Source organism: Nothobranchius furzeri, chromosome 6 (genome assembly GCF_043380555.1).
Source record: "Nothobranchius furzeri strain GRZ-AD chromosome 6, NfurGRZ-RIMD1, whole genome shotgun sequence".
NCBI lineage: Eukaryota > Metazoa > Chordata > Actinopteri > Cyprinodontiformes > Nothobranchiidae > Nothobranchius > Nothobranchius furzeri.
The window spans coordinates 39,606,600-39,619,837 of NC_091746.1; the positions used below are offsets into that span (position 1 = coordinate 39,606,600).

Below are 13,238 nucleotides of genomic sequence, written 5' to 3' on the forward strand. Positions count from 1 at the left end.
AAACAGGGAACATTGGAGCACAAGCAGCAAACATGTAGACAAGACAATGACCCAACAAACACTGAAGGACAATACAGGGTTTTATATACACAGGGCAGTGATTCAAATTCAAAGATACTTTATTAATCCCAGAGGGAAATTAGGAAACAAGGAGCAGGTGTGTGGGGAGAGAGAACTGAAGGGAGACTGGTGAAATCAATAAATGGGAAGGAAAAACAAAGCGGAGGAGGGGATTAAACCATAACCTGTAAGACTATACATAAATAAACCTAAACAGAAGAATAAGGGCATAGGAGAACCAAAGATAAATAACTAATGACCTAAGGAGTGACAGAACTAAATACATTGAACAGCAGGGGAGACTAATTGACCAAGTGGGGAAGGAACATAAAAGTACTGAAGGGGGAAAACTAAACTACTATAAATATACAATACTACAGATAGGAAAGCTCATAAACTTGAAACAAGAACTTAAAGGGGAGATCCAATAATGGGAAAAAAGAGGAAACCTGGAAGGGGCTGAGGAACACAGGGACGCAGAACATGACAAATAAAGGTTTATTCTATTCTCTTCCACTATGTGCAGCATGTACAGTGTAGCTCAGCGGCCTTTTCTTTGGTGACAATCGCTGCTTTGCAGTTGCACATCTATTCATATCCTGTTGAGTCTGAGACACGCAAGCATGGATGGACTTAAACTTTTACTGTCTTAAGAAAATCAGGTCAGAAATTCTTGCATTTGGACAATTTGAGCTGCTGGGTGGTTAGATGTGTTGGCCCATTAGGGTCACACTGAACCTTGGTCGGCATGAGCATCTCTAAGTTGGATTCTTCAGTGACATTCAGCCCAATCTTCCATCTGACAGGTATGGAAGTGATCCATGCCTCCACCCCACCTGCAGGCATTACTGTAATTCATTATAACCCTCCTCACAATACTTATACACCAACTGATTTTACAGTAAGATTTCATAAAACTTTCATTTAAAAATATCATCTGTTCAAAAGTCAACACAAACACACAAATGTTTTATACGTAGCAGCGCATTTTCAAAATCTGGGCTTCAGATTTTCTTGGCTGTGTTCGTTTAAAAAACCAAATGTTTATTCTTTATTAAAGGCCGGGTGCAGCGGTGGGGCTACAGTTTATTAAAACTTGTTTGTAAAAACATCTTCACAAAATGTGCATCAACACTGGAGCCAGAAAACCCTCTGCTCACACACATGTCTTCCATGTGTGTGTGTTTAAAGCCCCTGGCTCTCAGGCCTTTAGTAAGATCTCTTCAGGCGTTTCTTTCTGATGGAGGGATGAACTCCAGACCAAGGTGAGCAAATATTTCCTCCTCCGAAGAAGCTCTTAGATATTTTCTCTGTGGGAAAAGAGTCTCGTTACAGGATTTCATCTATTTTATAAGCATAAAAAAACCTGGAGAGCACTGATCTGCTAATTCGAACCCCCCTAAAGGCTAGCATATTTTCACATGAATGGAAGAGACATGAAGGTATCTGAAGATGTTTCTTCAGGGTCAGGATTTGAGGATTTCAGTATCCGACTCATCTGTAGGCTGTGGTTGATTCCAACTGACCAATCAGAGAAAACATGATGAAAGGGTCACTCAGGTGTTTTTGTTGTTGTTTACCTGGTTGTTGTCATACAGAGCGTGGCTGCTCAGAGACATGCCCTTCTCATACCGCGCCCACCGGCGCAGCTCCCTCTCAAACAGCTGCAGAGAACATGAGAAAAACCTGAGAAGATCCTAGAGATGGACGGCAGAGCTCTTCAGAAAACCTCACCTTGGATCCCGTCCAGCCCAGCAGAGCAAAGGCAAACTGACTGATAGGAGAGACCACCAGGTCCACTCTCACTGCTCTCCACCGTCTGTCTGGAGCAGCTTCGGGACATTCAGGCTCATCAGACTTCTGATTTGCTTGCAGACAGTTTTCTGTCACGTTCTGTGAATCTTTAGCTCCTTGTTTCTCCATCTTAGGTAGCTTAAAGATGGAGAGGCATCTCTCAAATCGGTCCATGTTGGAGGGAGGACGGCCAGGGCCGTCAGCTTTAGACTCCAGATAAGAGTTTCGTGTTGTTTTCTGGTACAAAAGGAAACCCTGGGAAGAAAATCAGAGATTCAGGAGAAACATTAAACTCGGAATATGATAAATAAACCCTAACTCAAGTATTTATAGAAGAAGGGGTTGGGTGCCAACCACCAATACTTCTGAATATTTACTCAGATTTTTTTATGGAACAAAAATAAAAAAGTACAACTGCACTAAATGTATGTACTTGTACTTTTCCAATTGTTTTTCGTCTTTCTCAAAGTGTATGCGCTGCTGTAATGAGTGAATTTCCCCTCTGTGTGTTTAAAGAAGTCTATTCTATTCTAAATGGGCCTTTCTTGAACTTTGACAGCAGCAATAGATCTTTCAAAAATCATAAACAGCGTTTTAAAGATTCTCCTTTAAGTAACAGCAATAATCAAGTCGGGTTTGAATAGTTTACTAGAACTTTTGTAGATAAAATAAAATCAGCTGAATCACCGTTTAGTCTAATGTTGAATGAAAAGCAGTTATGACGTCTGATAGCTTTGTTCCTGAGACCAAAGGCTTTTTTTCTGTTGTCTTTTTTCTTGCAACTTGAAGCTTTTTTCATCTAAAGTCTGACACCTGAGGCCATTAGGGTTTTCCTGACATCTAAGAATACCTTAAAATCCACTTTGAGCACTAATGAGCATTATATTTTTCATAGGATTAATTATATAAAAACCCCATAAACACTGTAGCTTCAACAGATCATCAGGTTTGTCTCCATTATCTAGTTTGAATGAATAACCTAAAAAGTGGCCAGCAGGGGGCGGTACAGGCTGGAATAAACATAGCCATCACCATTTGTAGACTAATGTGATAAGACAGGAAATAAACCAGATACATTTTTCTGTATAATAGGGCTGGAAACTTATCTGTAGAGATTAATAAAACCATCTTCTATTATGAGACTTTCATGCCAGCGAGTTCAGAGGTCAATCATGTAACATCATGTGTAAAGTTGAATATGGAACACAGACACCAAAGCAGCATCTAGTGTGTGGAGGTTGTAGTTGCAACAAGGTTTCCAGCCATCGGGATATCGGGTTCACTGCCGATACTTGAAATGCTTTATTTGGGTTCCATCTGAAGTAGGTTTCACCTAAACTCACTCTGGTTTTACATCTTTTATGGTCGCTCCTCTTCTGGCAAGTATAATGACATCTTCTAGGCTCGGAAGCAGCTGTTTGAATTACCCGAGTCCGCCATTTTCCACAACGCCAGCCTCGCTATGCCTAACGGACTGTTTACAGTTATTGGCAACCCGCAATTGTGCCCTCTATTGGCAAGTAGATGTAAATATGAACCCAGTGCTGTACCCATCAAAATAAATATTTCATTATTTTCAAAATTAAAATATAGCTTTTAAAGGAAATACTGTATACCTTCATTCTGAACACTTCTAAACGCCCAGTGGAAGTATTATTTTTTTAATATTTCGCTTTTTATTAAATTATTCCATATTCAACCTTTAATGCATAAATTAATGTGGAAAACATGTTATTTCTACAAAAAAGGGACAAAATAGCTTCAACCTTAGGTGGAACTTTAATCCAACTATAATGTGAAATTTAGAGATTAGTGATTAAGTATTTCTCCTCAGCTGTGCAGCAAACAGATGAACGAGTTAAGTTTACCTGCGCCTCCAACCAGGAGACGACTTTAGGCATCAGCCCCACTTCGCGGCCTTCCTCTGGGTGTGTTATCAAAAAGTCGACGTCATGACCAGTCTGCTTCCCTCTGAGAAAACAGAGGTATAAACAAGAATTTTCATTTTCTCTTTACATGTTTCTTGTGGTGACGTGATCATATCAGGTGTGTTTGACCGTTACCTCCTGAATCCTCCAGTGAGGATGATCTGAGCTCCTGGCAACACAGAGGAAACGGCTTTCTCCACAATCTCCTCGATGGCGCAAGCTTCTGCCTTTGTGACGGGCTGGTTGATGTCATCGTAGTGCTGCAGACCTACCAGACAAGAGGGTTTAGTTTCATATTCATCATGGAGAAACTCACTAGTATCAGGGAGAAAATTACAAGTTTAAACATACAAAGTCAGCTTTGTTTACAGTTTATGTCTCTTTTTAAAAATTTTAATGATTTTTGTTCATCTTTGCTTGTTTCACACCTGAATTCCTTTTTGGACCTCACTAATAATTATCATTCTCAGTTGTGGTAGCTTTCATGGTTTTTCCTTATCCGTCATGTCCTGCTTTAACCATTTGTGTATTTTGTGACTCGTGCTTCTGGATTCTCTGCTACAACAGCACTTTGTGTTCTGTTTGATTTATATAGGGGATTAGCAAAACTCACCTTTTGCACATTTTGTACTGCCATATGGGTCTCAACCGCTTCTGTAAACACTCTAAATATGAAGAAATTCATCTGTTTGTTTTGTGTCAGTGTTTGGTTTTAGGAATTATGTGCTTAAAACAATCAGTTTCCAAAATACTCTGTTTGTGACATCACAAATGGAGAAATTGGAATTGAACCACCTCTCATGCAAGAGAGCTGCTACTGCTGGAGGAGCAGCAGCTCTCTTCCAACCCACTCGCACATATTGGAGCTTCTCAGCTTATAGCAGCCTGAGCGAGGGATGGGCGGGCGTAGCCAGCTTCAACTTGTTTTCTTAAAGTGGCAGGGTTCTGAAACGGCTCATTCTGGAAGGCACTGAAACTTTCAAGCTGCTTGAATTGTTTTATGTGTGGGGAATTTAGTGCAAAAAGCTAAATAAACCTGTTTTGCTATCTGCCTGACTTCTGAGTGTGACTATATTAATGTCGATGGTGTGACTCCATATTTATATATAAAACCATTATAGGAAAAGAATGATCAATTTTGAATCTGCCTTGATTTAATTACTTGTATTTCCATGATTTGGCTAAAAACACACTCACTTTGCTACTTTTTAGAGAGCTCAGTCTTCTTGTTGTGAAGTCATAAAAAGGTTTATCAACACACAGATAACTTCCTGTTTAATCTACGTTTTCTAACCTCCCTAAGAACACAGACTTTAGAAAACCAAGTCACGGTTCCTATCTTTGCTATGTTTCTACAGATCTCTTCAGATCTCTCCTCAAATCGACCAACTGCTCTACTCTAAAGTTCTGATCAGCTTCAACATGAATGCCGGTCTTCTAAAACCTCAGAGTGTTATCTGCTTTGTTTCAGGATATATTTCAAACCAAAATTGTGACTGAATGAAGTTGTAAAATGATTTAAATAGCTTTGTGTCTGTTGCTTGATGTCAGAAATATCTACACTGATACTGTGATAAAGAAAAACCTCTACATTCCTCCACTGTTAAAGAAGCCATAATGTCCTGTTTACATTTCCTGCCATGTTGTAGCTTAAAGTCCCACCTACTCACACATTCACTGTGTTTTTTATGTAAATGAAAATAAATAAAACCTTTTGCTGCAGCCAGCCACTAGAGGGATTAGTCTATTTAGATGTCTAGCCGATGCTGAGGGATAAGGCCAAAGCTTTTGGGACCAGCAGAAAAAGAAAACCTTACAAAAACTATTCCAATCAATTTCAGAACAATCTGGCCTCAGCCAAAGGAAACTCGGGAACAAATAAACCGGATTCAAACCAATTAAAGGATTTTTAAACCCTGTTCATCTCATTGACTTTGATCAGGGGTTTGCTGTGTAACTATTTATTAACATTACAGCTTCTCTGGAGCCACACAAGGCTCCTTGGCCTTTCCTCTTAAAAGTGTGGTTCACTTGTTTAATTAATACATTTGCATTGGTCTCTAGCAGGAATGAATGCCTTGTAAGTCACACTCGGGGGTACAAATCAGGAAGTACAAGTCAGCTTGAGGAGAAAGTAGCTTCAGATGACAGGACTTGGAGTACTAGGAGTCTTATTTCCTGATATTTGGCCATCTTGCCTCTGATTGGCTAACAGTAACACAACTTTACCACTGACTATTTGCTCTGTAACATTGATGTTTTATCTCCACAAATAACACAAGCCTGAAGGAGTTCTGCTGTGTGGTGGAGTTGCCAATGCTAACAGTTAGCTTCTACCAGCTGAGACGTTCTCTGCTGTTTGCTGGATGCTAAGCCTACAACAGCCTTCCTCGTTGTGAGTCAAGATGGGTGAGTCCATGAATGCTAAGAGACAGTGTGACGTAGATCTGTCAGGCTTTTTTAATCCTAGAGTTTCATCGTCTATCAGAAGCTAATGCAGCAGGTATGTGTGGGAGACTATTTTAATGTTCAGCCTGTAGGAAAAACTGAGTGACCGATTATAATCAGAAATAATCATTACAAAACAGGTTTTCGGTGTTCAGCACCTTTAAAAACTTTGGCCAAAAAACAATGAAAAAAAAAAAGACTAATCTGTTTCAATTTAGATTAATATTTTTTTAAAAATGCAGGTTTAACCAATTTTTTTTTATTTTCATTGAATAATTTTATTGTATTTGCACAATAGAATGACACTAAAAGTACCACTAATATTTTTAGATCTTTTTAAAATCAAAACAAATATGCATATTCGTTGGATTGTTTTTTTTATCTTAATTTACTAATAAAAATTAAGTTTTTCTTTTTTAATGACAGCAAATATAAAAAACAAGATTTTTAACTTTAATTGCAAAAAAAAAAAAAACCTCAGAATCCTGATTTTAATCTTAAAATTCTGGGAGAAAAAAACAACTTTTATTCACCCAATGGCTCTAATCCAGTTCCTTAAGTTATAAATTACTTATTTTCAAAAGGTCCTGTAACAGTTGTGGCCCTAAACAAGTTTTCTGTGGGTGTACTGGTTTTGCAGACTCCTGAGCTATGACATCGCAACGAAACACGGAAGCTGAAACAAAAATAAGTTTTAGGCCCCGCCCCTTTATGTAAACAAAGGACATTTTCCATGACAAAAAATGACAAGCAAACCAAATATCCAGATCATCTTTTTTGTGTCTAAATGCATTCATGTTTAGTTTGAATTAGTTATCCGGGGTTTGAGAGCACCCGTGTGCAGGTGACGGGATGGGCCTCTCAGCTCCGCCTCATGACTGAACAGATTCTGGCTCCACTAAGTAAATACGGCAGCAGCGAAACACCAACCTGCCTGCTGAGCTCGATTCAGAGTTTGTCCTGAGTTTTGTAACTGATGCAGGTCGTGTATGCCCTCTCTGATCCAACGGTCAGCTGTTTTAGCTCCAACTCCAAAAATACCTGTTAACACCTGGAAAACAATCAATAATATTACAAATAAACAACCCTGTCTACACAAAGATATATTGTCTGATAATTACCAGAATATTTTAATACAAACTAATCTTCACATGATTAATGTTACAGCATTAAATCCGTGAGCAGCTATAATGACATTTTTATTGTTAGTTTTTCATAAGTTTTTATTTTAATTAGTCAGCAGCACGTTTATAATTTCACCTCCTCTGTGTGGTTTGGGCGTAGCACAGTGTAGCGTGTGATTTAAAAGCATGCACTCTAAAGAAGAGTCAGATGCTTAATAACTTGAGATATTTAGATCACAAAAATACTTTTTCTCATCACAGCTGTGTTGCTGATCATGATGTTTTTGCTTGATTTAGGTCAGGCATGTCTAAAGAGTGGCCTGGGGGCCATTTATGGTCCTCAGAGTGAGTCTGTGTGGCCCCCACTCAATGCTTTCTAACATTTTTGTGTTCAGAATTTTACTAATATGTCTGTTTTTGAGATGCACATTTTTAAAGACTAAATTGCATTTCTTGAAAAAAATTTTAATAAAATATTACATTTTGAAACTTGATGGTTCAGGACCTCCCAAAGTCTGGACACTCTTGATTTTAGTCAATTAAAGTTTTACTCTTAAGTAAAAAAAAAAGTAGTCTTCAGAAAACTGCATTGTAAAGCTGATGCACGTGTAAAAGAAGTTTAGTAATATTTGAGTAGCGTCCCTCTGACTGTTCTAAAATTTCCTGGAATCTTCTTCTGATTCTGGTTTTCTCTTTTCTTCTGAGTGGATCAGATAACTAACAAGTTCCCGCAGAAAATGTGAAAAACCAACATTTGAGGCTCAAAACAAAAGTGAAAGCTAAGAGAGTCCCATTTAGATGATGCAACCAACACATTTACATTAAAATCTAATAAATAAATCACAGTACTAAATGTGACCCTTAAAAAAACAAATCATCGTCAGTTGGACATCCCAAATATTTAAATTTGAATCACAAATCTATTCGTTGATCGTATGGTGACACTTTCTCAGATCTTTCCGTTTTTGAGGAGGTAAAGATATTTTAGTTTTACTTATTCTAGGTATTAAAATGAACTAAATACCCCCAAAAGGTTGGAGAAAAGAGCTGTTGTGAAAAAAGGACACACACACACACACACACACACACACACACACACACACACACACACACACACACACACACACACACACACACACACACACACCTACCTTTAGCGCCTTGAATCGTTCAGACACTTTGGTCGATTCAACTTCACTTGATGCTCCATTCTCCCAAATGTCCTGAAAGAGCCGAGAGTTTGATGAAACATTTTCAGATGAAACAGCCAAAACAAAGAAGTACAATAAATGAAAGTAAATAGATGAACTCATGTGACCTTGATGACCCTGAGGGAGTGTTCTCCCAGACAGGGCAAGCCTGAGAGCTGAGAGATGCTCATGACCGCTGAGGGGAGTGCCTTCAGCACGGCGGCGGCACGGCGGAACGCCACTCCTCGTCCGTCCTCATCACTGAGCTCTGCGTTTTCAGCCAGGAGTGACAGAGCATCCTGAGACAGAGATCACTTTTAATGAGTGGTACAGTTTCTGCTGATGTCAGAGATCTGTGGGTGGGAACGGTCGTACAGTCAGGACAGTGTTATGGTTCTCCAGAGTGGTCCTCCTCTGACAGGCATAGCTGGGGACTGAGAACACAGCTACCTCTGGTCCACTCCCCTGCAGATCCTGAGGCACACACAGATGAATAAACAACACTTTTACTGTGATGGATTATAATAACAACAACAACAATAATAATAATAATAATAATAATAATAATAATAATAATAATAATAATAAATTTTATTTAAAAGCACCTTTCAGGACAACCAAGGTCACTTGACAGGAAAAATACATTCAGTAAAATACATTAAAACAACAATAAAACACAATGAAAAAAAAAGAACATAGAAAAAAAAAACAATTCTAATAAAATCAGAGGTCATAGGCAGATTTGAACAGGTGTGTCTTGAGTCTGGATTTGAAAAGGGCGAAACTGTCAATATTTCTGATGTCTGGGGGGAGTGAGTTCCAGAGACGGGGAGCAGAGCACCTGAAAGCTCTGCTCCCCACGGTGGTGAGACGGGCAGAAAGAACAGCAAGATGGAGGGAGGAAGACGATCTGAGGGAACGGGTAGGGGTCGTAATACTTATAAGATCTGAAATATATGGAGGAGAGAGGTTGTGGATGGCTTTGAAGGTATGGAGGAGAATCTTGAAGAGGGACCTGAATTTAACTGGAAGCCAGTGAAGCTGCTGGAGAATCGGGGTGATGTGGTGAAAGGAAGGGGTTCTGGTGATAATACGGGCTGCTGAGTTCTGGACCAGTTGAAGTTTATGAAGGAGTTTGTAGGGGAGGCCAAAAAGAAGAGAAATGCAGTAATCGGGAGAGGAGGTGACGAGACTGTGGACAAGAATGGCGACAGTGTGAGAGGTAAGGGAGGGGCAGAGACGGTTAATGGATCGAAGATGAAAATAGGCTGTCTGAGTTATGTTATTGATGTGAGCATGAAAAGAAAGTGAGCTGTCGAGGATGACACCCAGACTCTTAGGGGAGGGGGAGACTGTGGCGCTGTCAATAGTTAAAGAAAAGATGTCAGATTTGGAGATGTTGGATTTGGTACCAACAAGAATATGTTCAGTTTTATTGCCATTGAGTTTGAGGAAATTAGAGGTGAACCAGGATTTGATTTCGGAGAGGCAGAGGGTAAGGGAGGAGGGTGGGAGAGTGGAGTTAGGTTTACTGGAAATGTAGAGCTGGGTGTCATCCGCGAAGCAGTGAAACTGGATACTAAATTTGCACAAGATATTGCCAAGAGGGAGGAGATAGATTATGAAGAGGAGGCACCCCAGGACAGAGCCCTGGGGCACACCCGACTTGACTGGGGAGGGTTTTGAGGAGAAGGATTTTAACTGGATGAACTGAGTGCGGCTGGTAAGGTAAGAGTGAAACCAGCAGAGGGGGATGTGAGTGACGCCCAGGGAAGAGAGTCTATTGAGGAGGATGGGAAGAGAAATGGTGTCAAAGGCCACACTCAGATCGAGGAGAATGAGAATAGAAATCAAACCAGAATCAGCAGCAATTAGTAGGTCGTTGGTGATTTTAATGAGAGCTGTTTCTGTGCTGTGGTGGGGAATGAAGCCAGACTGAAATTGTTCATAGAGGTTATTGCGGGTGAGATGGGAGTGGAGCTGAGATTAAACACTTTTCTCTAGAATTTTGGAAATGAAGGGGAGCTGGGAAATGGGACGGAGATCATTGAAATTTTTCGGATCTGAACCAGGTTATAGGGCCACTATAGGACTTAAATACTGGCTGTTATAAAGGGGAGGACGGGGGAGAGGCAGGACTTAACTAAAACTGTTGGAAGGGGATCTAGCTGACAGGTAGAAGATTTGGACTTAGTAAAGAGATCTGATAGTTCTTGATTTGAGTTGATTAAAAAAACTCTGCTGTGTGTTTAACTTCAAGCTGGGACACGCACTACAACTTAATTTCATTTTATTTGGGGGGGGGGGGGGGACATGAATAAAGATATCTGATCAACCCCAATTTGATAATAACACATCTGCTTAGCTCACTCTCCCCTCCTTGACTGTTAGCTCCTGTGTGACTAGCCTTGGGGTTAAACTTGATGAAGACCTCTCCATGACCCAGCAGGTAAACATTACGGTGAGATCCTGTTTTTATTCAACATTGTTGCATAACATGCTTGAAACCCATTCAAAGGACATCACACTTAGAATCTGTTATCCATTCATTTATTACCTCGCGACTTGACTCTGCCAACTCTGCTCTCATAGGTGTCAGCACAACTTCCCTCACCCGTCTGCAGAGGGTACAAAATGCAGCGGCCAGATTTCTCACTGGAACGAATAAGACGGTGCCACATCACTCCTGTTCTGGCTGATTAACACTGGCTCCCTGTAGCATATCCTATACAATTGAAGGTTCTTATGCTTTCATATAAAACTGTCAATAACACTGCTCGCCTCTACCTGTCTGAACTACTCACACAATACGCCTCAGCCTGTTCACTGCATTGCGCAGGTCACCACCTTATGTGCATTCCCAAAATGAAATACAAATCCCTTGGAGAGTGGGCTTTTGCCTTTGCTGCTCCTAAGCTTTGGAATGCACTTCCACTCTCAATACGTCTGGCTCCATCACTTACACATTTTAAATCCAGCCTTAAGTCACACCTCTTCAGAATGGCTTTTGGTCTGTAAAAATTTTATTAGCAGGCTTTGTTCTCAAATTGTATTTATTTTCTTTAGCTGTTTTATCACTCTTTTGCTTTTATTCTGTTGTTTTTATCTTGTTATTGCAACCAAATGTTTATGTGTTTGCAATTTGGGTTGCATTCTTGATTTTATGTTTTACCAGCCTGTTGTATATTCTTTGATTGTGAGGGCTCATTTCATCATAGGATTACTGCTCTTTTGTCTCTTTTACATTTGCCCTCTTTCTGTGTTCAAGCACTTTGGTCAGCTGACACGCTGTTTTAAATGGGCTCTATAAATTAATATGGTATGGTATCTGTTAGAAGTGATCCATCATTTCTGTCGGGTGGTTTTAGTTTGTGGCTAAGAGGAATAATGCAAAGGATTTTAGTTGTAATAACAATGATGATGATGATGATAATAATAATAATAATAATAATCATAATAATAATACATTTTATTTGTAAGCATCTTTCAAGACTATCAAGGTCACTATCAAGGTACCACAGTTTTAAAACAGTGTAAACATATCAATTAGAGATAAAAGCAATACACATAAACAACTGAGCAACACCTAAAACAAATAAGAGAAGGCTTGAAAGTTAAGGGCAGATATAACAACACATGAACATGAGTTGTGGTTTGTTATGTGGCGTCTTACACAGATGTCCCCTACGTTCTTCCTATGGACAGTTCTGATCTTTTAAACACAACGATTGTGTCCAGTTGAGTAGAATGAATTTGGTATTCCGCCTGCGTTAGCACGTGGGCAGACAACACCAAGCCTCCAGACATTTTGTGGGAGGAAATCAGACCATCTGCTCCGCCACGTGGCCTAGCTTAATCTAAAAACATTTTTAGATTAAAAGGTAAAACTGAATATAAATAGACTTAATTTGTGAGACTAAGGTCACCTGTAGCCTGTGTCTGTCCAGTATGTCCACTGGGTGTCCTGCTCTTATGCTGTCCGTGTACCAGCTGATGTCCAGCAGCAGGACGTCTGCTTGGCCTCCTCCCTGGAAGTCCAGCCAGGCCGTGACCTCCTCACGAGTGTTGCTTTCACTAATAATGTGAGTCACACTTTCACTGTGGAGACACACACACACACGTCAGAGGCATCTTTCTGACTGGTCACGTTTTCTATAACCAAAACACAGAGAAATCTGTTTTATTTGAATGGATTTTATCTTTTACTCCCGTTTCAGTCATGATTTCCCAGCATTCACAGAAAACCTTTCTCACCTTAACACTTGCTCCACCTGAAATCCTTTTCTTCGTCCGAGCTGAGAGAGAAAAGCTCTTCGACTGGTTCCCATTTTTCTTTCCAGTAAAAACAAAACAACATGTGGAAATTTGGTTCGTACTGGGCCTGTCCCAGTGTTCACAGCGCCTGTGGGAACCAGTTTCCTTCGCTTTAAGGGAACCATGATGGTCCTTGATGTGTTAGCTCTGTTCGTTTATCCTAATCTGAGATTATGTTGCCTTGTTTTATAAAGGCGGATGTCGTAAAAAAATTATTTAAAGAGAAAATAAAGCAAGTTGAACATTACAGTTAAACGTAAAGGTGCCACGTAACCTGCGGCAGTTTCAGAGCTGGGTTAGTAGGTGCAACAACCGCATACTAGCACAGCAGACGCAGCTGTGGTGCTTCACCGGCTTCGGTCCTTCACCAAAATACATCC

The 13,238-nt window shown here is 40.0% G+C and overlaps 1 protein-coding gene across 2 annotated transcripts; it reads right to left on the reverse strand.

Moving 5' to 3' along the window:
* Nucleotides 1-618: 618 nt before the first annotated feature.
* Nucleotides 619-13,210, reverse strand: polm (polymerase (DNA directed), mu). 2 transcript variants are annotated; one of them, XM_054744100.2, is made up of 11 exons: nucleotides 12,799-13,210; nucleotides 12,471-12,642; nucleotides 8,920-9,018; nucleotides 8,673-8,843; nucleotides 8,506-8,577; nucleotides 7,161-7,281; nucleotides 3,918-4,050; nucleotides 3,723-3,825; nucleotides 1,795-2,109; nucleotides 1,641-1,724; nucleotides 619-896 (listed from the first exon to the last, which is right to left on the reverse strand). In XM_054744100.2, exons 1-11 carry the CDS (start codon nucleotides 12,981-12,983, stop codon nucleotides 843-845), a joined length of 1,509 nt encoding a protein of 502 aa, XP_054600075.2. In that variant the 5' UTR covers nucleotides 12,984-13,210; the 3' UTR covers nucleotides 619-842. The 2 variants fall into 2 exon arrangements, with proteins under 2 accessions (XP_054600075.2, XP_015830845.3); XM_015975359.3 differs by lacking the exon at nucleotides 619-896 and adding an exon at nucleotides 1,029-1,370.
* Between the last annotated feature and the right edge of the window lie 28 nt (nucleotides 13,211-13,238).